Source organism: Staurois parvus, unplaced genomic scaffold (assembly GCF_062004578.1).
Source record: "Staurois parvus isolate SC_StPar_1 unplaced genomic scaffold, SC_StPar_1.0 ptg000172l, whole genome shotgun sequence".
Lineage (NCBI taxonomy): Eukaryota > Metazoa > Chordata > Amphibia > Anura > Ranidae > Staurois > Staurois parvus.
The window spans coordinates 6,992,743-7,020,205 of NW_028317968.1; the positions used below are offsets into that span (position 1 = coordinate 6,992,743).

General features: G+C 44.1%; 1 protein-coding gene across 8 annotated transcripts in view; it reads left to right on the plus strand.

The window, feature by feature from the left end:
• BCAS3 (BCAS3 microtubule associated cell migration factor) overlaps window positions 1-27,463 on the plus strand; it is a 1,369,778-nt gene that overhangs the window by 385,451 nt on the left and 956,864 nt on the right. For all 8 annotated transcript variants that reach the window (XM_089676635.1, XM_089676630.1, XM_089676633.1 and 5 more), the window contains exon 14: window positions 19,338-19,471. In XM_089676635.1, the coding sequence (XP_089532761.1) occupies window positions 19,338-19,471 (134 nt within the window). The remainder of the gene's footprint in view (window positions 1-19,337; window positions 19,472-27,463) is intronic.

The window sequence follows — 27,463 nt, forward strand, 5'->3', positions numbered from 1 at the left end:
CAATCTATGATTTCTCCCCCCTACTATTTTGGCAGGCTTTGCAAGTTAAATGTTTTCCTTCTTTCATCAATTCTCAATTGAAGCATTATCTGACAGAAATGCAGGGGTTCCAATATTTTTTACCATGAATGTATACCGCTGTCATTTATTTTTATGATTTATACTTGGCTGGGTCAATCCTCAGGCTTTAAAATTACAATGTCGCTTTGGAACCTGTGTGAGATTTTAGTGATTAGGTTTTAAATACTTTAAAGTTCTTTGTTCAACATGTACTGTATATGGTGTTCACAGCACAAAACAACAGCTTGAAAAAAAAAATTCCTCTACATTTAAATTTAAGCAAGCTTTTTTTTTTCTCAGCAGATATTAAAAACATACACTTGTGCTGGAAATACATTTATTTACTGATTATTGTAATTGATTTGTTAAGTGCTGGATAGTCCCCAGCCCAGTACAATGGCCTAATTGTCATCTTTTGATGTGTAGTGCTTTTTTCAGTTGTTATGTATAGCAACAGCGCCAATGTTGGCATTGTTATTCCATTGAACCATCTGTATATCATTGTTCATTTATTACTGAAAGTTAATATGTTATAATCACTTACATACATGTTTATTGAACCTTATTATTCATGTTTCAGGCCAGACTACACACTACAATATCTACTCTACTGCTGATTGTAAATCAGCAAAAAGAATCTTATTTTCACTAAACTAATGATTAGGTTGTGACACTAAAGATGAGATAAATCAGAGTTTTTTTTCTCCACATTCTGTTCTGTAAATCCAGTTGTATTAAGGAAGTAATGAAACAATGAACATAGTATAAATTGGTTGTTCATGGATTGCAAAATTATTAGGGTTGACATGTAAGTAAAGTCAATTAGTCATGCATGGTTACAGAAAAAAAGGCAAGATGTAAACCCAAGCCTTGATTTAATAAATATCTTCTGCACCTTCATGTAGATTTAGTAAATAATTGATGTTTTCGGAGGCGTCACTCTTTCCAGTTGAGTGGTCTAAGAGCTGTGAAGTACAACACATCCACATGTGAGGTAATGACCCTGCCCTGGCCACCCGAGTGCTTTTCCTTCTATTAATAACAGTGAAATTAATGATGGACCTGCAGTAAAACAGATTAAACTGTGTACCCCTTTGTATGCTTGACTGTGCCTTTAACAGACAAGAAATTCTTCTGGTTAGTTAAATGCTGTTGATTGAAATGTGGTGGTGGTCTCAGGTTAATAGGTAAGAGTTTAAACTGTATTATATTTTCATCTGGTGAGATTTTCACCTACGATAGAGCAGGTGGCCTTTTGAAAATCCAGATTTTAAGAATTATTAGGTCTCTATGACCCAAAATCCTTAAGTTACCTTATTTAAAAAAATATTACATAACACTGATACTTTATAAAATATATTTACCCACAGTTACTCATAAGAAAAGTTATAGAATTCTTTTATCAGCAAAGCCTTCTTTTCTTATGTCAACTAATTTTCCAGGTAACTTGAAATAAAATAATAGTTATACAACTGAAATGAAAAGAAAATAATACAGTGCTACAGTAGTACATTTGTTCATTTGTGAGTAAAGAATCATAAAGGGGATAGATACCTGGCTGTGTTTGACCTAGGTATGTTTCATTCAAAGTGCCAGAACAATCATGCTGTAAACGAGTGTCAGAACTAGACATCTTTATTTTTATTCTGTCTTAGCAACTCAGTCACCATGTTTTTTCAAAGCATCAGAACAACAGCCATTGAGCTAACATTCTTAAAGGAGAGTTAGTAATGGCAGCCCACAAAATCTCATGACAGTGCCCCTTTAAAAACTTTGATGTAGTCTGTTAACATATGTTTATTAAAGGCAATCTGTAATAAGGAAAATATGGAGACTGCCATTACTGGCATTGTGAATATGCTAGATGCCTGGCTGTTACGCTACCTTACAAGATCCAGTGTTTTCTGGGTTACTGAACTGCAAAAAGTATTGAGAAAAGGAAAGTCAGACAGAAGTCATACTTCCTTATCTACATGTTTGTATCAGAGACTCAGAGGGGTTTATTTACTAAAGCTGGAGAGTGCAAAATCAGACTCACTTCTGCATAGAAACCAATCAGCTTCCAGGTTTCGTTGCCAAAGCTTCATTGAACAAGCTGAGGTTAGAAGCTGATTGGTTTCTATGCAGAAGGGAGTCTGATTTTGCACTCTCCAGCTTTAGTAAATAAACCCCAGAGTATCAAGGGCCAGAGTGTCCTCATGGCAGCCAAGCACCTATTTGTGGTCACTGGGATAGGATACTGGGCTTTGTCTTCAATGGGAAGGAGTATAGACCAGACACATTCTCTAATCTTTCCATGCTCTATTTGAAAGTATGAAAAGTAAGTTTTTACTGAAGTGTCTCTTTGTTAATATTTCTGTGTTTTTTGGGGGGGGGGTTTGTATTCCTGTTCCTAAACAATGAAAGAGATGTGCCTTGTATGGAAAATCAGCATGTGTTACTTTTTAGAACACACAGAATGTTGCATGGCACATAAGAATAATTTATAGTCCTTGTTCTCTTAGCAGCCCCCTTGGTAGGTTTGCTGGTGAAAGCCATTAAGTGTTGGGTTAACTACTGTTTTCAAGGCTGAAGCAAGCTGCTAGACTTTATAAAGACAGATGATAGGTTCTAGCTTAGCAGCTGGGCTTTGATAAATGGAAAATTGATTGCTTCATGGTGGTCAGCAGCTAATTTCACACCCATCTAAATGAAATCTCAGATTTCTTTGGCCTTACAAAATAGTCACAGATGTTTAGCCAATCAAAATGGTCAGATGGTTGAGCTCTTCTGTGTTTTGGCAAAATAGGCTCCTATAGCGGGATACAAAATAGATAAAAATGTTAAAATGTACGCATTTTAAAATCGGATAAAGTACATTACATGCTCAAGTTTTGAATTGTTAAAAAGTTACCAGACTTTTGTAGAGAAAAAAAAAACAATCCCTCTGAATTATTTAAGTACATTGCAAGGATTGTAACAAACTTTATAGCAGAGTCCTAACTGTTCCTGTTCTTAAGAAAAAGCTGTATATTTCTTATGTCCTTGGAATACTGATCCCTGAATTGGAGAGTCTGTGTTCAATTCAATTAGCTAATGCACTTGCCATGTTCCATTTGAGAAAGTTGCAATGTCTGTATCCCTTTGGAAATAATTACAGCATACCCTATTTGAGTTTTTCACCAAAAATATAGTTCCATTGCAGAGGATGTATTAAATTTTACTTGTATCTTAGTGCAAACTTTTGGGAAAATCAGTGAGCCAATCACACAAGCAGGAAATTACATTTCTAGGGAAGTTCTGTAGACCAGCTGTGTGCAGAATGCTTCTAGGTTGCCATATTGCATTGAATTTAATAGAAAATGACAGCAGCTGCAGACTGAAAAGGAAAAATAGCATTATATTACAAAATAACTTGTGTAGAAATTGTATATGCTATAATATCTATTTGCTATATTTATTTTCACAAAAGTGTATTTACCTGTTAAGTATTTCTAGTTTTCATTGGCACAGTGGAAACTGATAACAGTGATCAATTATAAATGCACATGTGGAAAGAATTAAAAAAAAAATAACATTAATTAAACCTGAGGGGATGAGAGACGCTGCAGACCACTAGCTCAACAGGCGAAAAGAAATGTGAAGGGCTTCAGATTTGAGCTCCTCTTGAGCCCTGTCTCTGATGCATTTTTCCTCGCCTATCAGGGCTTAATCATAGAGATCGGCGAAATTATGAGTGGTGCTATAAGTGGTATAGGGCTTGTGATGAATTAAATCTGTTACAAAAAAAAAACAAACATTCACCAGAACTCAGACCAGCTAGTTAGCACAAAATACCTAACTATGTTGTCTTCGCTTCAAAGTTAAAAACAGAGCTTTTTGATACATGCATTTGCAAAGTTATGCTGTATAAAGTCTCACAGTATGTCAAGGCACCCCCGCTCCTTTTTTAGGGACCCTTTCACTGGGGCATGTCGATTTGTTTAACTCAGGTGATTGAGGCATGTTTTTAACTCACACTGGCCATCTGTTAAAACAGTGCAGTAAAAAAAAAAAAAAATGGCATGACGCATTCAGCAGGCTATACCACATGGCACCATGCCTCATAAGGATGAACAGGACAGCACTGCATCCACATCCAAGGGACATGGTTGTGGTGCAGTAAAGAGGGATTTCAGTGTAAAATCCCTCTTCAAGCATACATCAAGCATATTGCCTACCGTTCACCTACTAACTGTGGGCTAGCCTCTGCTGACAGTGCTATTTGCTGCAGATCATGGGTCAGCAGCTAGGCCCATGTGAATGAGACCCAAAGGTACGGCAATAGACCAGAAGTCCAGACTCATTGAAGGCAGCTGAAGACCCCAGTGAGTGTCTGTACCAAATCACACACCTATCACAAACCTAGACAATTCAACCATAAGGTTATCTTGAAACCGTATGTAAAAAGCATAATAAGATCTGTAATAATAGATGACTACATTTACAGTATATGCAATTTTTGCCTCTTCCTGACCTTGAACTTGTTCTGCTGCCCACACCTTCAAAGATCTCATCTCTTATTCCTTTCTGTTCATTGGTCTCATATTCATTTTTTTCGTATGCTATTTAGAAGTCTCAAATGCTGCCCTTACATAAAATGGAATCATACAATCTAATTCAGATCCGTGATTAATCGTGTAGTGCAATTGCCTGTCTGATTTGATACAATTGAGTGGATTGTTAAGGCCTGTCCTAATATTACATAGTTTTGGTAAGTCTAAAGAAGGATGTACAGAATAGTACAGACAGATTTTATAGTGTTTGGCCAGCTTTATTACTTTAAAAAGACATGTTAAGGGGCAGTCACGTCACCAGGAGAGCTCTTTCTTTACTTCATTCTACACTGCATCATCCAATGGGGGGAGTGAAATGGTACCTATGCAACTTTCCTGATTCAAATTTTCATTCCCTACTTGTAGTTTTCTTTTGGTGTCAGGAAAACATGTCAGAGGTGACTCATGCAGATAAGCAGAGGAACTAGTCAGCAGACAGGAATGACACATTATAGAGCAGGGGTCTCCAAATACAGCCCTGGGGCCAGATGTGGCCCTTTGCTTATATTTATCTGACCCTTGGGACACTATTCTTCCCTCAGATAAAAGGCACCATTCCTCCCACTGACACCTACAATGAGCCATTATTCCTCCCACTGACGTTAACATTGGGGGACTATTCCTTCCTCTGACATCAATGATGGGGCACTATTCCTCCTACTGACACCAACAATGGACCATTATTCCTCCCACTGACACCAATGATGGGGCACTATTCCTCCCACTGACACCAATGATGGGGCACTATTCCTCCCGCTGACACCAATGATGGGGCACTATTCCTCCCACTAATACCAATGATGGGGCACTATTCCTCCCACTGACACCAACAATGGGCCAGTATTACTCACACTTACACCAGTGATGGGGCACTATTCCCCCCACTGACACCAACAATGGGCCATTATTCCTGCACTGGAATCTCAGCGTTGTCATCCCTGCCAGACAAACAGTGGTGCTGCCCTGTGAGTAGAGAAAGGGCTCTTGGAAAATGTATTTCAGGAGATGTTTCTACCTTGACTCCGATAAACCTGCCCACAAACTATGTCTAAGGAAAAGGTTTTCAGTAATTCAGGGGATGGATAAGGTTGGGAGGTTTGGGGCATGCCTACATCCGTAGGAATTGAGCACCTAGCTACGGGAACAACTAGAAAAAAAAACATGCTGGGACATGCTTTGGATGATGCATGGATGTACACTTTAACCGCTTCCTGACTGTCCTACAGCAGATATACTGCTACAGGGAATCACAGGTGTGCAAAATCGTGTATATATACGTGATTTTGCATTTCCGGGTAGGGGGCGCGTGCATGCCCTACCTGCACCACCATTCATGGCCGCGGCTGTCAATCACCGGGTCCCGGCTGGTGATTACTCGCACTCCTCAACCCTCTACAGTCTGGCTTCCGTCCCCTGCACTCTTCCGAAACCGCCCTACTTAAAATCACCAACGACCTACTAACCGCCAAAGCTAATGGCCACTATTCTGTCCTCCTGCTCCTTGACCTCTCCGCGACCTTCGACACTGTTGACCACCCTCTCCTCCTTACTAAACTGCACTTCCTTGGCATCAGGGATGCTGCTCTCTCCTGATTCTCCTCCTACCTTTCCCAACGCTCCTTCAGTGTCACCTATAACACTGCTACCTCCCCCTCCCCCTCTTTGTCGAAGTCCCCCAAGGCTCTGCCCTCGGACCCCTCCTCTTCTCCATCTACACCTCCTCCCTTGGCAAACTAATACACTCGCACGGCTTCAATTACCACCTCTATGCTGAGGACACACAAATTTACCTCTCCACCCCCCACCTCACCCCCTCACTCTCCACCCGCATCGCCCACCTCCTGAACGACATATCAGACTGGATGTCGCTCCATTTCCTAAAACGTAACCTGTCCAAAACAGAGCTCCTGGTCTCCCCCCCCCCCACGCCCCCCCCCCATCCTCTCAAACACTACTAACAACTCCACCATCACTCCCACCCCACATGCCAAAGTCCTGGGTGGCACCCTGGACTCGCACCTCTCCTTCCTACCCCACGTCCAATTGCTATCAAGATCATGCAGGCTCCACCTCCACAACATCTCCAAGATACGTACATTCCTCACCCCAGACACTACTAAACAACTCATACACTCCCTCATCATCTCACGCCTAGACTATTGCAACTCTCTTCTCACTGGCCTACCCAAACGAACTCTATCCCCACTCCAGTCGATCCTGAACTCAGCGGCGAGACTCATCCACCTCACTAACCGCTCCACATCCACCACTTCCCTCTGCCAATCCCTTCACTGGCTCCCGATTGCCCAGCGCATTAAATTCAAACTGCTAACCCTGACTTACAAAGCCATTCACAACGCCGCCCCAAACTACATAACTGACCTGATACCCAAATGCTACCCTGCCCGTGCTCTTTGCTCCTCACAGGACCTCCTACTTTCTAGCTCCCTGGTCTCCTCCTCCCACGCCCGATTGCAGTATTTCTCCAGGACTTTACCCATCCTCTGGAATTCCCTACCCCAATCCATCAGACTGTCACCTACCCTCATCAGCTTCAGGTGCACCCTGAAGACCCACCTCTTCAGGGAAGCCTACCCTACCCTCACCTAACAGCTGACCTCCTTCACTCCTCCCACCACTTCATTCTCCACAGCCATTTCCTCCTGTACCACTTTCCCCTCCCTTCTAGATTGTAAGCTCGAAAGAGCAGGGCCCTCGAACCCCTCCTGTATTATATTGTTTCTGTCTTGTCTCATGTTCTGTCCCCCTTGCTATTGTACAGCGCTGAGCAAACCCTTTGGCGCTATATAAATACTGTATAATAATAATAGTGGGGTGGAGAACTGTATTCTCCTCCCTGTCAGCTCATGCACACTGCTTTGGATGGCTGTGCACAGCACAGCCTTGCAAAGCAGTGTGATTACAGTGATGCACAGAGACACAGCTTATTGTGAAACAGCACACAGTTAACCCTTTGATCGCCCCTCATGTTAACCCCTTCTTGCCCAGTGCCGTTAGTACAGTGTCAGTGCTTTATGTTAGAACTGATCACTGTATTGGTGTCACTGGGGATGTCAATGACACAGTCAGTTCCCCCCAGTGTCAGAATGCCTGCCGCAGTCCCACTATAAGTCGCTGATCGCCACCATTACTAGTATAAAAAAACAAAATCCCAGTATATATACTGCTATTTATAAACGCTATAACTTTCATGTAAACCAATTAATTTACACGTATTGAGATTTTTTTTTTTCAGCAAAGACATGTTGCAGAATACATTTTGGCCTACGTTTATGATGAAATTTGAAAGTAAAAAATATTGTTTTTTCTCTCAAAAGTGACGGTCCTTTTTTTATAGCGCAAAAAATAAAAAATGTACAGGCAATCAAGTACCACAGAAAGAAAACTCAATTAGTGGGAAAAAAGGCTGTAAATTTCATTTGGGTGCAGCTTTGCATGACAGCAAAATTGTCAGTTAAAGTAACGCAGCACTGTAGCGCAAAAAATGGCCTGGTCAGAAAGGGGGGTAAATCCTCAGGAGGGCAAGTGGGTAATAGCAAAAAGTCAAAAATATTGTTTTTCTCTCAAAATTGTCGGTCCTTTTTTTTTTTTTTTTTATATAGCCTAAAAAATAAAAAATTCACAGGCGATCAAATACCACAGAAAGAAAGCTCAATTAGTGGGTAAAAAATGGCTGAAAATTTAATTTGGGTGCAGCGCTGCATGACCGCGAAATTGTCAGTTAAAGTTACGCAGCACCGTAATGCCAAAAAATCAGGTCAGGAAGGGAGGTAAATCCTCAGAAGGGCAAGTGATTAAACAGTATTTCTTGTATTTAAAAATGTGAATTAGAAACTTAAGAGTTGAAAATATAAAATACTTCCCAATGATCTACAATAGGCTATTTTAAACTGTAAAGTGCTATTTCGTACTTTACTTTTTGAATTTAATAAAAGTTATTTTTGCTCCACATATTGTACATACAGTATAACTTAATGTTTTACTATTGTGTTACATGCTACTTACCCAGTGTTTTAAGCGGTAGAACATTTTACATACATTATCTTTCAAAGCCATCCTGCTTCCTCTCTGTTCTAGTCTCTTTTTTTTTTGTTTATATTTGTGCATCTTTGTAATCTGTTGGGCTTTATTACAGATTTTTTTAACCGATGGAGACAACAATTTAAAAGGTTTTGAATGTGTTAAAGTAATATAAATGGATTCAAAGTCATTTATCCAAAACACACGTTTGCCCTAGACTGACTTGTTTTCCAGGATATATACAATATTGAACTTCTACATATCATTTTTCATTTGAAGCTGAATGCTCAAAAGCACTTGTTTATAAACTCCTGCCTTCATTTTCTTATCTTGATAGTGTGCAGTGATACCAGCCTTGAGGGCAGGCTTCATTCTTCTGGGAACTAGACAGGACAGCCAGTGAATCGTAGTGCTTTGATCTTTTACCATGATCTGTTTGGCCTCCCTGCTTTTTAAAGAACCAAATGCTTAAAAGCATTACCAATTATTTTTAAGTGTCATATACTGTATATGTAACAGTCTTTCACATTTATACTGTAGTATTTTAACTCTATGTTAATAGACTGAAGTGAAAAACAGTCATGTTTGTACTAATATAGTTACGTAACTGATTTCTAACCCACTATTTTTAAGGCATATTTTATAAGAGTTGCACATATGTACCCAAAACATTTACTATAGTCAGTAAGTTTGTTTCTATTGACAGCCGGCACCAAGTAATGTAGTATATAGTTAGGTTCATATATATTTGGACACAGGCACAATTTTAGATTCTCAGGTATTTACCAACACATATTCAAGCTATAGTTATATAATGGATATGGGCTGAAAGTGCACACTCTCAGGTTTTATTTGAGGGCATGTACATCCAAATTGGAAGAAGGGTTTAGGAATTACCGCTCTTAAGAGTAGCCACCCCCCCTTTTTCAAGTGACTAAAAGTAATTGGACAATTTAATCAAAAGCTGTTTCGTGGCCAGGTGTGGGCTACTCCTTCCTTATTTCTTCATCAATTAAGCAGGTAAAAGGTCTGGAGTTGATTCTAAGTGTGGCATTTACATTTGGAATCTATTGCTGTGAACCTACATCATGCGTTTAAAGGAGCTGTCCATGCAAGTGAAACAGCCTATTGTAAGGCTTCAAAAAACAAATCCATCAGAGAGATAGCAGCAACATTAGGAGTGGTCAAATCAACAGATTGGTACATTCTGAGTTAAGAAGAATGCACTGGCAACATAAAAAGGCATGGACGTCCACGGAAGACAACAGTGGTGGATGATCGCAGGATCCTCTGTATGGTAAAGAGAAACCCATTAACAACATACAGACAAGTGAAGGACACTCTCCTGGAGGTGGGCGTATCATTTGGATTGTTTCATTTGAATTTATTTCTATAAAGTTGAGATCCACCCAGATGCCTTCCCACCAGCTGGCTCAGCCTCTCATCATGCCGCTGAGAGCCTGAGCCAGCCACTCTTGCCCCCTGTAGAGCCCACCGCTTCAGTGAGTGCTGGAGGGCAAGGGCAGAGAGCCAATGACTGACAGTCACTGCTGTCTGCTCACTGAAGACCAAGAACTGACCACTCAGCAGTTTTTGATCGCTCAGTATAGAGCGGGCAAGGAACAGCTGCAGCTGGAATCAGTGCTACAGCCATCCAGTTTAATATGATTGTTAGTTATTTTCGATTCCCACACTCCTTTTCTGAAAAAAGATAATGGCTAGCAGGTATAAAGTACAGACACTTAAAGGTGCCCGAATATACCAGCAGCAGCTCAAATTCTCCTCTGAATGGTTGACTCAATGACAGCTATTCTGAAAAAATTAACCCATCTGGGTAGTGTCCAAGCCTGCCCCCTCCCCAATTTGTATAGGCCCTACAATGGGCTGCCTTCTGTGAGGCAAGAGGAGGGCCAGGCAAGCTCCTTTACTACATGGAGGTGCCCAAGTTTTGCTTGCCCAGAATGTTGGCAGACACAAATCTTGCATGAAGAATTGCTTGGTCAATTTACTATTTTTCCCCACGTGGAAACACTACCTAAGTTAAAGAGTAACTCCACTTTTGTTTTTGGAGAAAAAACATTCCCATCTGAGTGATCTATGTACACTGCAATAATTTAAACAAACTTTGTTGTAGATTCCTACCTTTTGTTCTGAAGTATGTGTAAAGTAAATCTGTATGGCAGTGGTCCTTTAATTATCAATCAGCTGCTGCACCTACAGGGCTTAATGAGTAAACTGGCAAGGTCTGCATCACTCTAGATGTGATTTCTCATAGGGAATATCTCACCAAAAATGAAATTTTTGTTGCAGGGGATGCCAAAAATCGGACTTATATCCTATTGCAGACTTCTGGGAAAATCAGTAAGCCAATCACTCAAGCAGGAAATTACATTTTCAGAGGTCGTTCTGCACACACTCTCTATGCTCAAAGCGGTACATTTTTTTTGCATGGAAATATGTAGTTTTTTATTGTAGGCCTGTAATTTTTAGGAATAACTCACTGAAATCTGTCCGAACAAGAGTCTAGTAAACATCATGGGTATGTTAAAATTTGAAACACGAAATCATAAATTATAATATAATAAATAATCATCAAAAATAATAATTTAATAATAATAAATTTAATTCAATAATATAATCAAACCAAAAACACTGAAATTTGAAATAGAGTGCCAAGTTCGCACATCACTGGGCAAAGTCGCAAAATCGTTTTCAGTGTCTGATGATGAATTTCCCACTCAATTCTGCAAATGGTTCTGATTTACTATCGCTGTTCTCTAGCCGGTCTAAAACAGCTTTTGACCTAAAGGGACGCTTTTTGGACGCCATGGACTTTTCTCAGTTTCCAGGCAGAAAGAACAGTAAAAATGCAGGAAAGGCACAGGACAAAGAACTCGGGGCAAAATGTACGGGAAATGGTTTGATACAGTAATGTTTTTACTATGTGATTTTAGTGTATTTAGTGAATGTCACTTGTTGACATTTTTTAATTTCCCGCCGTTCCGTCCCCCGTACGTCCTGACGTCGCAGAGAACGGAACCCGGAAGACAGATGCCGGCATCAGCCGGAGGACATGGCCGGGGACACTGCAGGGGGGACATCGCGGGAGCACAGGATAAGGTAAGTGAAGAAGAGATCCCGGAGCAGTGCTGCAGCGTATTCCCGAGTGTAGCTCGGGGTTACCGCTTGTGGTGCTGAAACTTTACCCCGAGCTACGCTCGGGAATACCGCCAGGGAGGTTAATAACATTCAATTACAATATGACTTGGCTCGCAATTGTAAATGCTATTTGTAAAGCGCTGCGTAAACTGTTGGCGCTATATAAATCCTGTATAACAATAATAATAATATAATTTTTTTTATTTGCTATTTTTTTCACCCACAAAAGTGGACTTACCCTTTAAATGCTGATAATACAATAAGCTGGTTGCAGCAAGTTCAAAATCTGAACAGCTGTGTAGAATATTGCTATTTTTACAAAGAAAAAAGAAAAACACTTGAGGGGTTGTATGGAATTCAGCTAAACAGTATATACTTGTTGCATATTCTCAGTAAAGCAATGAAACAAACAAAAATTTAGATCTGTCCCGTTTATTCCTGTAATGGATCCTATAAATGAACAACAGAACAAAATGCTTTTTATAAAGTAATAAAGCATCTTGAAATTATGCAGCCAGACAGTATGCCTGATGCCTACCTTGTGCCATTGATTATAGGGGTAGGTATCTTTAAATGTTAATGGTTAGGCAATATGTTGCTGGTTAGCGGCTTTCATACAGAAAATACTACATATCCAGAGGTTGCTTTTTTTTCTATGTCCAGATGACCAAAATCCACAGTGATCAGTAATCATTCATATAATTTGTCAGCCACAAATTGTTTTTGTGCTCCTGTTTGCATGACATCAACTTCTAACTCTGTTCTTAAAAATTGAGCCAGTTATTGTTAAAATGGTATCCAGCCGGAGAGAATTTCCAAGTGTTTGACTGCAGTAACTCCCTATAAACAATGAAGCAATGTGAAAAAGGAAGGTGGTGTTAAAGGAAACCCCAATTAAAGGTTACACTATGCCTTTGCTTGCCTAAAATGTAGGTGGAATAGCACAACTGCTTCTGGTATATTCAGACATGTGGCATGATAGGTGTTGTAAATAGGATCTTGTGACCGTCTTCTGCCACTAGGGTTTTCCAACATTCCTAGTGGCTACCCAGACTGTATGCTGCACTCTTTAATTTGTTCTTTTGGGCTAACCATCTGACGCCTATTTCAAAAGACTTGCTGCCTTCTTAATCAGCTTTAAGTTAAAATTCCTAGTAAAAAACTCTCTGTACCACCAGGCGATTTAATCCCACCTTCTAAGCCAAGCCTCATCTATCAGACCCAGCCTGGAAGAGCAAGTGAGCAGGAGAGAAAGAGAGAGGAAGCTCCCAGATAAACATACCGCAGCGCCTAAACTCCTAATCATTCTAGGTTTCCTCTTCCAGGACCTATAATTAGAATCCCTTCTTTTCCTTAGATTCCCAGTTGACGCAAATGCTTTTTGTGGCTTGGCACCTCGTTTGGGGCGTGGGTTTAGTTTACGGCCCAGCCAGAGTTTGGTTTAGTCTTCTGATACAGCATAAATAGCTCTCAAGCCGCAGTCTACATCTGTACACGTTTTTTTCCTTTTATGTATATAGGCACTGATTTTTTTAAAAGTCCTTTCCTGAAAGCAGCTTATTGTTTGGTATGCAGTACGTGCGAAAGATAGGAAGTTGTAAATTAAAATAAAGCATATGCATGCCTTCCCCTCTCTTGCAGAGAAGATTGAGAAAGGAAAACACATTTCTGTGGGGAAGTGGTAGTAGTGGTTGCTCTTTTAAATGTTTTATTTTCTTACATACCGTAGATCTGGAATCTTGGTAGCATGCTAGATGTTTAAATGTTTAAAGATAACTTCAAAGATTATTAAACAATGATGTTAAAAAAATCATTCTTCATACTGGAAGTTATACATGAGCAGGTGTCTCACCAATAATTATGGGTGATAAGACATCTGCCCATTCTCAGATCTACAGAGTTTTGCTGTTATTTTCCTTTTGACTTGGCTGACATTGCACAGGGCATGCAGGACCATCTGTAGTCACCCATGTATTTTGTTTATTAACATTTATCTTGCTAAATATTTTTTTAAAGGTTCACTTATCCTGTAGACCCTCATCTCCCGCCTAAAAAATTGAAGAGTTAAATATGAAAACAAGAAATGTGAAAAGTACACTTGCTTACACCCTGGCTTAGACCTGTGGTAAATAGGCAAGGGTGACATCACATGCCTACTGCTGATATCCTGGAAAAGCTGAAGATCCCAGATTGTCTGAGAAGTCAGTCCTGCACTGTGCTCAAGCCTCTTCTCAAGAGGCTTAGGAAACTCAGCTTTTCCAGGATCCTACCAAAAGGCTTGTGACACCACCCTTGCCTAGGCACCTTGTTCAGAAGCCAGCACATAAAGTAAGTATGTACAGTATCTCGCCCCTAATGCACACACATATAACCATACTCATTTTGTAAGACTACATTTTTTTGTAGGTGATGGACCTCTTCTGCTTTTGGAGAAGATTTTTCTTTACCTATTAATTTTTTCTTCTGACACTTCTTTCAATATCAGACTGTTTATTTCCCTTAGCTATCTTTCAGTATATGGATTGGTCCTCTTAGGGCCTCTTCACACTATGGGCAGTTACCTTTTGTCCTCATGGATAAATACAGGCAACTGCAATGACACACAGAAAACAATAGTTTTCTGTGTGTCATTTCTCTGCATTCCAGGGATGTGCAATATCACTTTATTGTGTTACTCTCTATTGTAATTGTTACTAATTTTGTTTGGTACCATAAGTAATTTAAAATTTTGGGATCCACCCCAATCTGGACTTAGTTTCAGGATGATGACAATGTGGTAACATGCCTTTTGACTGCTGCACCTCCGCCTGCCATACCTGCTGAATCCGCATACAGCATGTTTTCTATACTTTATGATGCCTTCTGCTACAGAAACACAGCTGGTTCATTCCTGGGTTATCATGGCTCCTCCATTACGGACATGCAAAATCCTTTTCCTCCCTCATCCCTATTCTGTGAGTACCCCAGCAGTGATCCCCTCACAAAAAAGCCAACTATCTTGTATTCTGCTGGCCTATAGATAACTCGGAGCACCATTTAGGGTGATAACTGTTCCCTTGTCCTGGAGCAATGTTCTATTATGACACCACTCCCTTTCTCTGACTCTGGTTTCCTCTCAGATACAGCTGAAGTTTATCCTATAGAAAAAGGCTGTTCCTGTAGTAGATCCTGGAATGGCAGTCAGTGAACACCTTACAGTTCCTAATGAGGATGTTCCCTCTTTTAGGAATTCTGTTGGTAACACTGTGAAACCCTTTTAAAGGTCTCCTTTGCCCTTTTAGGTCTAGCCCTGCAGCTGAAATTACTGCTGCGTGTCTTTGCCAGATTGTTGCTAACTGGACAAGACAGATGAATTAAGACCACAAACCTGTCTTTGATAGTGCTGTTCTTGTAAAGCAATTGCAGCCGATGCCCTTGGCCTTATTGTTTTGTGTTGACACTCTGGAAAATGTAATTTAGCAAGTGTCTAGAAATTCTGTCTTTGTGCAGGATTTTAAAAATCCTAAGGCTTCTACTTCTATGACTACTGTCTTCACTCCCCCAGTAGTAGGGGGACATCTGTTGTTTCTGCCAGTCTAGATTCAAAATGTCTTGGATTTCCATGTCCAATATGTCATTTCAGAGAGGGGACAAAATAAAGCTCCTAATACTTGACCTCCTCCCTTCCTACTATATAATCTGCCAGTGTTTACTCAAAAGCAAGCAGATATACTGTCTGCCTTGCACCATCTTCAGTCACAGGGAGTAGTTTTACCAGTTCATTCAGTGGAAAGGTTGCAAGGTTTTATTGAAATCTATTCACAGTCCCCAAAGCAAATGGGCCTACACCCCATATTGGTCTTAAAATCTGTGAACAGGTTTCTTGTATCAAAATTCTGTATGGAATCATTAAGATCTGTCATTGCTACTTTCAGACAAGGGGAAATTTTTGGCATGTTTTCTACTGCTTTCTCCATTTTGCTGTGAAAGATCAACGCTTCAGATTTTTAGCACTGCCATTTGATATCTCCTCTGTACCCCAGAAGTGCTTGCCCTGCTTCTGCCTTTTCTGCAGATCCAAGACTTTCATGTCACAGGGTACCTGATCAACCTTCAACTCAAGGACTCCTGCGCCACAATTTTGTCTGAAAAGCATTCAAAGAATGATTTAATTTCTTCAAACTGTCAGCTGGTTCATCAACTTCCCAAAGTCTGCCCTCTGGCCCTCACACTGTCTGGAGTAACTGGGTCTAATCTTGGACATAATCCAAGCCAGAATTCTTCTTCCTCTAGAAAATTTTGCCTCTTTAAAGTACCACACGCAGACCCTCAACTCCAAAAGGCGACCTTCAGTTTGCTTCTGCATGAGGGTTCTAGGCCTAATGGTAACCTCGTTCGAAGCATTTTCCTTTGCCCAGTTTCACTGCAGGTCACTTCACCTCAGAATCCTCTTGTCATGGAACAAACAGATCCACTATCTAGATCATTCTATGCACTTATCCAGACAAAAATCTCCGTGGCATTGTGGGTCTTCAACTCTGCCCTGGAGTTGGGAGTCATTCCTTCACATGCCCTGGAAGGTAGTGATAACAGATGCCAGGCTTGCAGGCTGGGGAGGAGTATACAACTCCCTAACTGTCCAAAGGATCTGTTCTTCAGATGAGTCAAAACTCCCCATCAACATTCTGAAGGCCATCAAATTAACTCTACAATGCTGGACCCCGCTTCTGCAAGGTGACCTAATCAGGGTGCAGTTGGACAATATCACAGCAGTGGCCTGTGTAAACTGTCGGAGGGGCATTAGAAGTTTATCTGCTCTAAGAGGAACAAAACTGATCCTCTCCTGGGCAGACATTCACATTCCAGCTCTTTGCTGTCCACATTTCTATTGTGGAATATTGGCAGGTGGGCTTCTTAAGCCACCAACACCAAGACCCAGGGGAGTGGTCTCTGTGTTCAGCAGGTTCACAGGACAGTCAGGCCTACTTGTATATTCCAGTATTGCAATTTATTTGCAAAGGTGATATAACATTTGCATCTGTGATCTATTTTCAAAGGTCATCAACTTTTCTGGGCACTAACTAAACGTATCCATGTCCCGATTGATTACAAAACAATAATACATAAAGCAAAGTAAATTCTTTAGCAAGAGTACACTTAGGATCTATTTATAAGAATATTGTTGGATGAATGTGGAAAGCATTTGCTCAGCCCTGAGGAATTCTGACCATATATTTCTTAATAAATGTATTTCCTATAATCGTTGGCTCTATCTAGTGGCCATAATGCTGTATTTTCTCTGATTGAGCTAATTCAGAAAAAAATACTATGTCATGGGCACTAGATGAATCTAAGTCCCATACGTAATCACTGTATTATGTTAAATGTGGTCATGCTTGTCACAGTCATCCATCATATTTTTTTATAAATAGACCCCTTACTGTCTTTTCCAGTTGAGTAGAGTTGCAGGTTTTTCTGTAACTCTCATGAATCTAACAACACTATTTTTGGGACTCTCTACCAATCAAGCACCTGTGGGATAGCTTTATGCAATGCATAGTGGCACACCGTATACGTTGCAATACCATTCATTTTCAAAGGCACCTGGATGCACGAAAGGAATCACCCAGAGTTGCAGTTCATCCCAACACACAATATAATGTAGGTAAAGCATTGTGGTGTGCTTCATTACCAAAAATGCTGTTGGTCTGCTTTTTTTTGTCTGTTCTGGTGTGTTGGCAGCCTTTTCATATAAAGGTTGCCTTAACACATTACACTGCTACAGACTGGCATGGTATTAATGAGCACTAACTGTAACTGTGATAGCTATAGTAGAACTATGGCCTCCCGTTTAAAACAAATACATGCAGTTCAGTACTTAATTATAGGTGTATTTGCAAAGTACTTATCCTATCTACAAAATGACAGTCCTTCCACTGCTAACTGCTTCCCTACCAACCCTGACGTCCCTTTAAAAGGGATTTTACGCCTGGGAGGTAGGAAGGACTGCCTGATCACATGACTGCTTTAATTGGCTGTCTCACTGGGTCTGATCATACTAGAGACTGGATGCACAGCTCTAAAGTGTCATATAAAATCTCAAAAATCCCCAAAAAAATGTCCAAAAAAAGAAAAGTTCAAAGAAAAGTCCAGTGTTCAAAAAGGTCCCAGATTTCCAAACTTTTTCATCCAATAAGAAGGATTGAATCCTATTCCATCCCGTAAGAACCTCAAAAATAAAAATAAATACTCTAGTGCATTACCTTTATATAAAAGAATAATCACTCCGTGCAAAAACACAACCTCTTAATGTGCCAAAACCTTTTATAAAGTAAATTAATTATTTTATATAGTGCACATATGTACTACAAATTAAACTGTGAGCACTCTGTGATCACTGCAACACTGTGCAAACACCAAAAACCAGCACCAATAGTATTAAATACTATTACCCTCTGTATGTATATAATCAGCTTAACAGCATTATAGATCAGAGATGTTCCATTCTCTCTTCAAAGATATTTTTCCAAGGTCCTCAGAAAGACAAGAAGGGTCCCAGGACTCATATTCAAAGTATAGGGAAAATTTTAATAGCCACTTGCATTTAAAATTTAGAATTTCCAGCTCCAGACATGGCTCCTATTCAAGTTCCAACAAACAAATGCAGAAAACCATGTGTGGATAACCAACAAAATGGCCGCAGCGACACTTCCGGTTTGCGTACGTGCGTCTTGACGTCCCCCTTTAACGCGTTTCGTCACTTCCGGACTTAAGATGAAGTGACGAAAATGATTTTTTGGACTTTTTTTGGGGGATTTTTGAGATTTTATATGACACTTTAGGGTTTAATTGTATTATTATTATATCACAAAAAGGTTATATTATATGATTATTGCACTTTCTAGGGAGAAAGTATGACTTTTTGAGGGGTTTGAAGTGGAGGAGGTTATATATTTATTTGGATGCACAGCTCATTCGTGGTACTGGGAGCATAGAGTGAGAGTGCTCTCAGCACACAAACATCAGCCACCCATGGATACATACGTGCAGTGTGTAGGTGTTAAAGCCTACCCTTTTTTGCTGCTGCACATATATGTTTCCTGGGTTGCAAGAGGTTAAGCTTGCTACACGAGTTACTATCTCTGTAATACTCATTTAGGTTTACCAAATGTATGTGGTGAGGGTCTATCTCAACAAGAAATTGAATAATTGCATTTTTTAATCAGGCAGGCCTTTGAACAGCATTGTTCTTACTAGGTACAGTATAAAAAAAGATTGTACAATCAGATTTTTAACATGTATTAACATGGCTTTAGGCCATTTATACAGTTTTTATATAAAATGCCATTGCAAATGTAACAAAAGTTGTCAAGTTTATTTGTGATGTAAGGCTAAGTATTTTTAAATTTGCTCTACTGTGACAACATAAACCGGCATTACACAATGACAGCTAAATATAAAGGATTTAATAAACATTTGAAACAAATTATTAACAAACACATTGTATTTGTCCTGACTTTTTAGGGATGCTGCTTGTCACGTCAGACACACAGGGACATGATTTTCATGTATTCCAAATCCTTACTCACCCATGGTCATCCTCACAAAGTGCTGTGCACCACTTGTACACCCTGCATAGAGGAGAAACGGAAGCGAAGGTAAGCTCAGTTTCATTTATCTGTATTGTAATATTTAGCCTCAAATGGAGAATTTTTCAAAGTTCTAGATCTCTCAGCAGAGTATGTTTTGGGGTTTTGCCCATTTTCATTATTCCAAAACACAGTGTTCTGCCCTTGCAACGGTTGTTAAATAGAACAGTGAACACAAATGTCTTTCATACTTTTGGCTGTTTCTCACACAGCTCTGTCTATTTCCTCCTTAATTAAGGAAAGTGGAAAGATAGTGCTGGACCCGTGAGGTAATCTTATTGGTATTGCTATCCTATCTTAATATAATGATGTTGATGTAGGTTTTCTGAATCCCAGGCAGGCGGCTTCTACGCTCCAGAAGATCTCCACAGTTTCCTTGGCTTATAGTGTAATGTAACAAAAATGTGAATTGAATCATGAAACCACTGCTAAAAGCTCCAGATACAACTATTCAAGTAAGGTTCAGGAGGACACCCAAAAGAGTAGCCGGTGTATTTTGGAGGTCCAAAAATACCCCTTTCATCAGGGCTAGTAAAAACATAACATCATCTCTCTATCAATATAAATACAATATCCCTTTCTCAGGTTAATAGTTAAAACAAAATTCCCAGCAGCATTGGATATATTAAATGAATAAATTGTGTAACATTAAAATAACTAGACCCTCGAACAAATGTGAGAATCTGAATAATACAACAGTTGTTTGAAATAGATATTTAAATTGTTTGTTTTATTATTGGGATATTTGTTTGAAGGAATTTTCAATGCAAAGAATAGAGTATGTCATGCCACTTGGAGTATAATTTTAACCACATACCTACCAGGCCTATATATATATATATATATCCTAGATTGTAAGCTCCAAGGAGCAGGGCCCTCCTATCCCTCTTGTATTGAACTGTATTGTTGCTGTATTGTCTCCCATTATATTGTAAAGTGCTGAGCAAACTGTTGGCGCTATATAAATCCTGTATAATAATAATATATACATATATACATTGTTTTGCCAAAAGTATTGGGGCATCCCTCCAAAACATTGGATTTCCAATCACCTTCATGGCCACAAATGTATAAAATCAAGCACCTAGGCATGCAGACTGCCTCTACAAACATTTGTGAAAGAATGGGTCGCTCTCAGGAGCTAAGTGAATTCAAACGTGGTACCGTGATAGGTTGCCACCTGTGCAATAAGTCCATCCATGAAATTTCCTTGCTACTAAATATTCCACGGTCAACTGTTTGTGGTAGTAAAACAAAGTGGAAGCAACTGGGAACAACAGCAACACCAGCCTAGGCGGTTTCTGTTTGGTTAGGTCTGTTAGGGGCTATGTCAGTCAGGTGTTTAGTCAAGGTACAAGGTGCACACAAATTTCCCATAGTTGCTGACTGTCCCCAAGAATGACACATTGTAAGTGTTAGGAATGGACTGGCCAGCAATGGTGGGACTCACCTGCCTTTTGATCTGCAGTACCAGGGCTGGCCAGCGGGTGCTCCCAGCAATCAGAGACTCAACCTTTCAGCCAGCTAACACCTGGAACTGATGATGCTGGGGTATTTAAGGGATGGCCAGACCCACAGACTCTGCCTTGGTGTTGTGTTTGTCCTGGGCCCTGTATCTGTCCTGCATCCTGTTTCTGTCCCTCTGCCTGACCCTCTGTACTACGCTGCTTGCTACCTGCTGAACCTGGCCTGTGACCCCGACCATTCTCTGCTTGCTCCCCCTGTACCTACCTGCCCAATTGATATTGACCCGGCCTGCCTGACGACGCTTGCTTGTATGTACTGTTATCTGTGGGTGGTTTGGTTTGGTTTGTTTGCACTGTATTATGTTTAGTATTGCACTGCGTTTATGTTTGTATGGTTAGTGTTAATAAATTGTATTGTTATCACATATCTGAAGTCTGCGTTTCCCTGCATCAGTCACACACCTCTGGTCATACCTGGGAGCCCTGACATTACACCAAGGCCAATCCTGACCAGAAGTGGCTGCACAGGGAAGCCATCTTGGCTTGTTGATGGGAAGGATGGATCTTGATGAAGTTGAATATTTATATCTGCTAGTGTTTGATGACAGGGAGTATGCTTATCAAACTCTGAAGGAGTATCCCCGGGATGAACTGCTAGAATGTATATGGCTCGCTCATGTTCTGGTAGATCAGGGCACAGAGTTCTCTGAGGTGCAGCCTTTGATTGAGGTTTGTGCTGAGTTGGTTTCATCTGGTTCCCCCGAATGCAGGGATGAATTTTTGCCACCATTTAGTGCAGACCAGGTAGAGTCCCTGGTGTGGTTATTAGAGGATGATGTGGGTTACTTTCTGGTGCGTTATTCCACATGTTCACCACAGACACTAAGAGATTGTATAAACGCAGTACAGTCATTGACCAGACAGGCTTTGTGTAAGCTCAGCTTTGTTCAACCCCTACTGCAGACATGGACAGACTTGTTGCACCCAGCCTCAGTCAGCTTACAAAAACCCAGTCCTGCTTCTAATCTATTTCCTCAAAACTCTATTCCTGCATTCCCAACAGCTCCTCCTGCCCTGCTATCTACCGCATGTCAGTACCCTGTTCCCACTCGCTGCACCTATCCTGCCTTTAACCCTGTAAAAGAGCCCTCTGTAGCAACCGCTCCCTCTCCTGTTCCATCCTCCAGTTCTTCTCTGTCTCCAGCTGCTCCATTCGTTTGCAGACCTGCGTTTACTTGCAGTGCTCCAGTAGTTAAAACCAGAAAAAAGCGAAAATTCTTTCCAACCAATACCATCCTGCCAGTATCCAAACCGGTGAGCCTGCCTTCCGTGGTTTAGCCTGAAGCCTCTACTCAGCCTGAAGCCTCTACTCAGCCTGAAGCCTCTACTCAGCCTGATGCCTCTACTCAGCCTGATGCCTCTACTCAGCCTGATGCCTCTACTCAGCCTGATGCCTCTACTCAGCCTGATGCCTCTACTCAGCCTGATGCCTCTACTCAGCCTGATGCCTCTACTCAGCCTGATGCCTCTACTCAGCCTGATGCCTCTACTCAGCCTGAAGCCTCTACTCAGCCTGATGCCTCCCTTCAGCCTGATGCCGGTACGCAGCCTGATGCCTCCCTTCAGCCTGATGCCTGTATGCAGCCTGATGCCTCTCTTCATCCTGATGCCTCTACTCGGCCTGAAGCCTCTACTCAGCCTGATGCCTCTACTCAGCCTGATGCCTCTACTCAGCCTGATGCCTCTACTCAGCCTGATGCCTCTACTCAGCCTGATGCCTCTACTCAGCCTGATGCCTCTACGCAGCCTGATGCCTCTCTTCAGCCTGATGCCTGTATGCAGCCTGATGCCTCTCTTCATCCTGATGCCTCTACTCGGCCTGAAGCCTCTACTCGGCCTGATGCCTCTACTCGGCCTGATGCCTCTACTCGGCCTGAAGCCTCTACTCGGCCTGATGCCTCTACTCGGCCTGAAGCCTCTACTCGGCCTGATGCCTCTACTCGGCCTGATGCCTCTACTCGGCCTCAAGCCTCTACTCGGCCTGATGCCTCTACTCGGCCTGAAGCCTCTACTCGGCCTGATGCCTCTACTCGGCCTGAAGCCTCTACTCGGCCTGAAGCCTCTACTCGGCCTGATGCCTCTACTCGGCCTGAAGCCTCTACTCGGCCTGAAGCCTCTACTCGGCCGGACGCCGGCATTCAGCCTGATGCCTCTACCCAGCATGATGAACTGATCCAGCCTGACGATCCTATTAGGCCAGTTGACTCGATGCCCGCTGTTGATCCAGATGATCCGGTACCTGATCCGGTGCCCGCTGTCGAGCCAAATGACCTGATGCCTGGTGACCCAGTGCCCGCTGTCATACCTGGTGACCCGATGCCCGCTGTCGAGCCAGACAATCCGGTACCTGATGACCCGGTGCTCACTGTCGTGCCTGTTGACTCGGAGCCCACTGCCTTGCCAGATGACGCGGTGCCCGCTGTCGAGCCAAATGACCTGATGCCTGGTGACCCAGTGCCCGCTGTCCAGCCAGACGATCCAATGTCTGACCCAGTGCCCGCGGTCATACCAGTTGACTCGGAGCCCACTGCCTTGCCAGATGACGCGGTGCCCGCTGTCGAGCCAAATGACCTGATGCCTGGTGACCCGATGCCCGCTGTCCAGCCAGACGATCCAATGTCTGACCCAGTGCCAGCAGTCATCCCAGTTGACTCGGAGCCCACGGTTGTGCCTGGTGACTCGGTGCCCGCCGCCCCGCCTGGGGGCCTGAGACCTGTCGTTCCGCCTGGGGGTCCGGCGCCCGCCGCTCCGCCTGAGGGTCCGAGACCTGTCGCTCCGCCTGGGGGTCCGGCGCCCGCCGCTCCGCTTGAGGGCCCGAGACCTGTCGCTCCACCTGGGGGTCCGGCGCCCGCCGCTCCGCCTGAGGGCCCGAGACCTGTCGCTCCATCTGGGGGTCCGGCGCCCGCCGCTCCGCCTGAGGGCCCGAGACCTGTCGCTCCTCCTGGGGGTCCGGGCGCCCGCCGCTCCGCCTGAGGGCCCGAGACCTGTCGCTCCGCCTGGGGGTCCGGCGCCCGCCGCTCCGCCTGAGGGCCCGAGACCTGTCGCTCCGCCTGGGGGTCCGGCGCCCGCCGCTCCGCCTGAGGGCCCGAGACCTGTCGCTCCATCTGGGGGTCCGGCGCCCGCCGCTCCGCCTGAGGGCCCGAGACCTGTCGCTCCTCCTGGGGGTCCGGCGCCCGCCGCTCCGCCTGAGGGCCCGAGACTTGTCGCTCCTCCTGGGGGTCCGGCGCCCGCCGCTCCGCCTGAGGGCCCGAGACCTGTCGCTCCATCTGGGGGTCCGGCGCCCGCCGCTCCGCCTGAGGGCCCGAGACCTGTCGCTCCGCCTGGGGGTCCGGCGCCCGCCGCTCCGCCTGGGGGCACGATGCCTGTCGCCCCGCCTGGGGGCACGATGCCTGTCGCCCCGCCTGGGGGCACGATGCCTGTCGCCCCGCCCGGGGGCCCGATGCCTGTCGCCCCGCCCGGGGGCCCGGTGCCTGCTGCTCCGCCCGGGGGCCCGGTGCCTGCTGCTCCGCCCGGGGGCCCGGTGCCTGCTGCTCCGCCCGGGGGCCCGGTGCCTGCTGCTCCGCCCGGGGGCCCGGTGCCTGCTGCTCCGCCCGGGGGCCCGGTGCCTGCTTCTCCGCCCGGGGGCCCGGTGCCTGCTGCTCCGCCCGGGGGCCCGCTGCCTGCTGCTTCGCCTGGTAATCCGATGTGCCTCTGCCCGGAGTCCTGCCCGATGTGCCTCTGCCCGGAGTCCTGCCCGATGTGCCTCTGCCCGGAGTCCTGCCCGATGTGCCTCTGCCCGATGTGCCTCTGCCCGATGTGCCTCTGCCCGGTGTGCCTCTGCCCGGTGTGCCTCTGCCCGGAGTCCAGCCCGGTGTGCCTCTGCCCGGAGTCCAGCCCGGTGTGCCTCTGCCCGGAGTCCAGCCCGGTGTGCCTCTGCCCGGAGTCCAGCCCGGTGTGCCTCTGCCCGGAGTCCAGCCCGGTGTGCCTCTGCCCGGAGTCCAGCCCGGTGTGCCAGTCTTTGATATCCCGCCAGTTACCAGGCCGCTCCTTGGGGGGGGGGGGGGTACTGTTAGGAATGGACTGGCCAGCAATGGTGGGACTCACCTGCCTTTTGATCTGCAGTACCAGGGCTGGCCAGCGGGTGCTCCCAGCAATCAGAGACTCAACCTTTCAGCCAGCTAACACCTGGAACTGATGATGCTGGGGTATTTAAGGGATGGCCAGACCCACAGACTCTGCCTTGGTGTTGTGTTTGTCCTGGGCCCTGTATCTGTCCTGCATCCTGTTTCTGTCCCTCTGCCTGACCCTCTGTACTACGCTGCTTGTTACCTGTTTTGATCTCTGGCTTGTGACCCTGACCATCCCTCTGCCTGACCCTCTGTACTACGCTGCTTGCTACCTGCTGAACCTGGCCTGTGACCCCGACCATTCTCTGCTTGCTCCCCCTGTACCTACCTGCCCAATTGATATTGACCCGGCCTGCCTGACGACGCTTGCTTGTATGTACTGTTATCTGTGGGTGGTTTGGTTTGGTTTGTTTGCACTGTATTATGTTTAGTATTGCACTGCGTTTATGTTTGTATGGTTAGTGTTAATAAATTGTATTGTTATCACATATCTGAAGTCTGCGTTTCCCTGCATCAGTCACACACCTCTGGTCATACCTGGGAGCCCTGACAGTATGTCTGCTTTCCGGCATTATGGTCATACCAGCATTTTTTGCTTGGTCTGCACTCGTGTGTCAGACACCGCCTGGCGGTACCTCTAGCAATCCACAGGACAGGATTCCCCAGAGCGCGGAGTCTAAGTCCCAGTCTGCTTGTTCACCAGGGCCCCTGATGGTGGGGATGGACTTGGAGCAGACAGTGACCAGGTCGCGGCCCCTGAGTACACCCGCCTGTGGTAGAGGGGTCCGCCAGAGGTATACACTGGTAGAGAGCCTGACGTGAAGAGGCGGATAGGCCTGAGCAGTGGTGACCGGATCCGTGCAGGATGGATGGATGGCAGGGTAGTAAGCATGGTCAGACAGGCCGGGTCGGTTACAGTGGGGACAGCACGGTACAAAGCAGCAGGCGAAGAGTAGTCAGGTCACTCACCGGGTTCGGTAACAGGAGTTTAGATCAATAGGGGTATCCAGGAGAGTAGTCAAACGAGCCAGGGATCAGAGCAGGAGATAGTCAGCAAAGGTCAGGATCAAGCAGGGTCGGCAACAAATCAATCAGCAGGAACAGGGTAATAAGACCATACGGCAACTAGTGTCTGTGCAGTGCAGGTTTAAATACTGCGCCCTGCACTGTCATTGGTGCCAGGCGCGCGATCGCGAGTGCGCAGCCGCCGCCGCAGCTGCCTAGGTCCTAGCTCCTGCTGATTAGAACGCATTGGCGTTCTGCGCATGTGCAGACCCGTTCGCCTCCGTGACTGCTGACATCGTGTCATGTTTCCCCATACCATTGCAACCAGTGTCCATTTTATCTCCATTTTATCTTGAAACCTTAGGGCATAGTCTGCCACAGAGACCTCAGAGCCAGCATTCTTGCCCTTACAAATCTCTTGGATTAGGTTTATGGTTCCTCTCACTTACCTTCTATATAGGAGTTCAAATGGTGAAAAGCCTGTGGATTCCTGGAGTACATCTCTGTAGGCAAACATTGTTTTCAGTACTTCTTAAGTAAAACTACTAGCATTTCTTTCAAAGTCCCATTGAAACACTCATACAAGGCATTTGTTGGTTTGTAGTAAGCCTGAGCCTCTACATAACACCCCCCATTCTTATTAAACCTTCTATACCTCTACATCATACCCTTCCCCCATATAATGTTCACCATACCTCTATATAGCTCCATTCCCCATATTATACCTTTGTATAACAACATACACACACGGAGGAGTGTTAATAGTTTATTTTTATCAATTAACAAAATAGAAAGTAAATGAACAGAAGAGACATATAAATCAAATCAATATTTGGTGTTCCTCTTTTCCTTCAAAACAGCATCAATTCTTTTAGGTACACAGGCACATAGTTTTTGAAGGAATTCAACAGGTAGGTTATTCCAGACATCTTGGAGAACTAAACACAGGTCTTCTGTATATGTAGGCTGCAAGGGTGTATTTACCACAAGGCAAACAAGGTGTTTGCCTAGGGTGGCATTTTTAAGGGGGGGGCAGCACCACCGCCCCCAGCAGAAGTGCGGGAATTCCAGAGCCCCAGCCACTTGCTAGGGATTCAGATTTTTAAAATACTTTTCCCCCCAGCAGGCAAACTAAAACTTGCACGCTGTGCCTGGTAGGAGAGGGCACAGCGTGGAAGTTTTAGTTTGCCTGCTGTTTAGTAAGCTGCTGGGAGAGCAGGAGAGCACACTGATGCTCAGCTGGACAGTGAGCTTACCCCGCTGTCAGAACGGATTTGAGAATGCAGAGGAGAATGGAGCTGTTGACAAATCCCAGGTGCATGCAGGGAAAGGGCAGGGTCCAACTGTCAGGCAAGCTCTGGAAT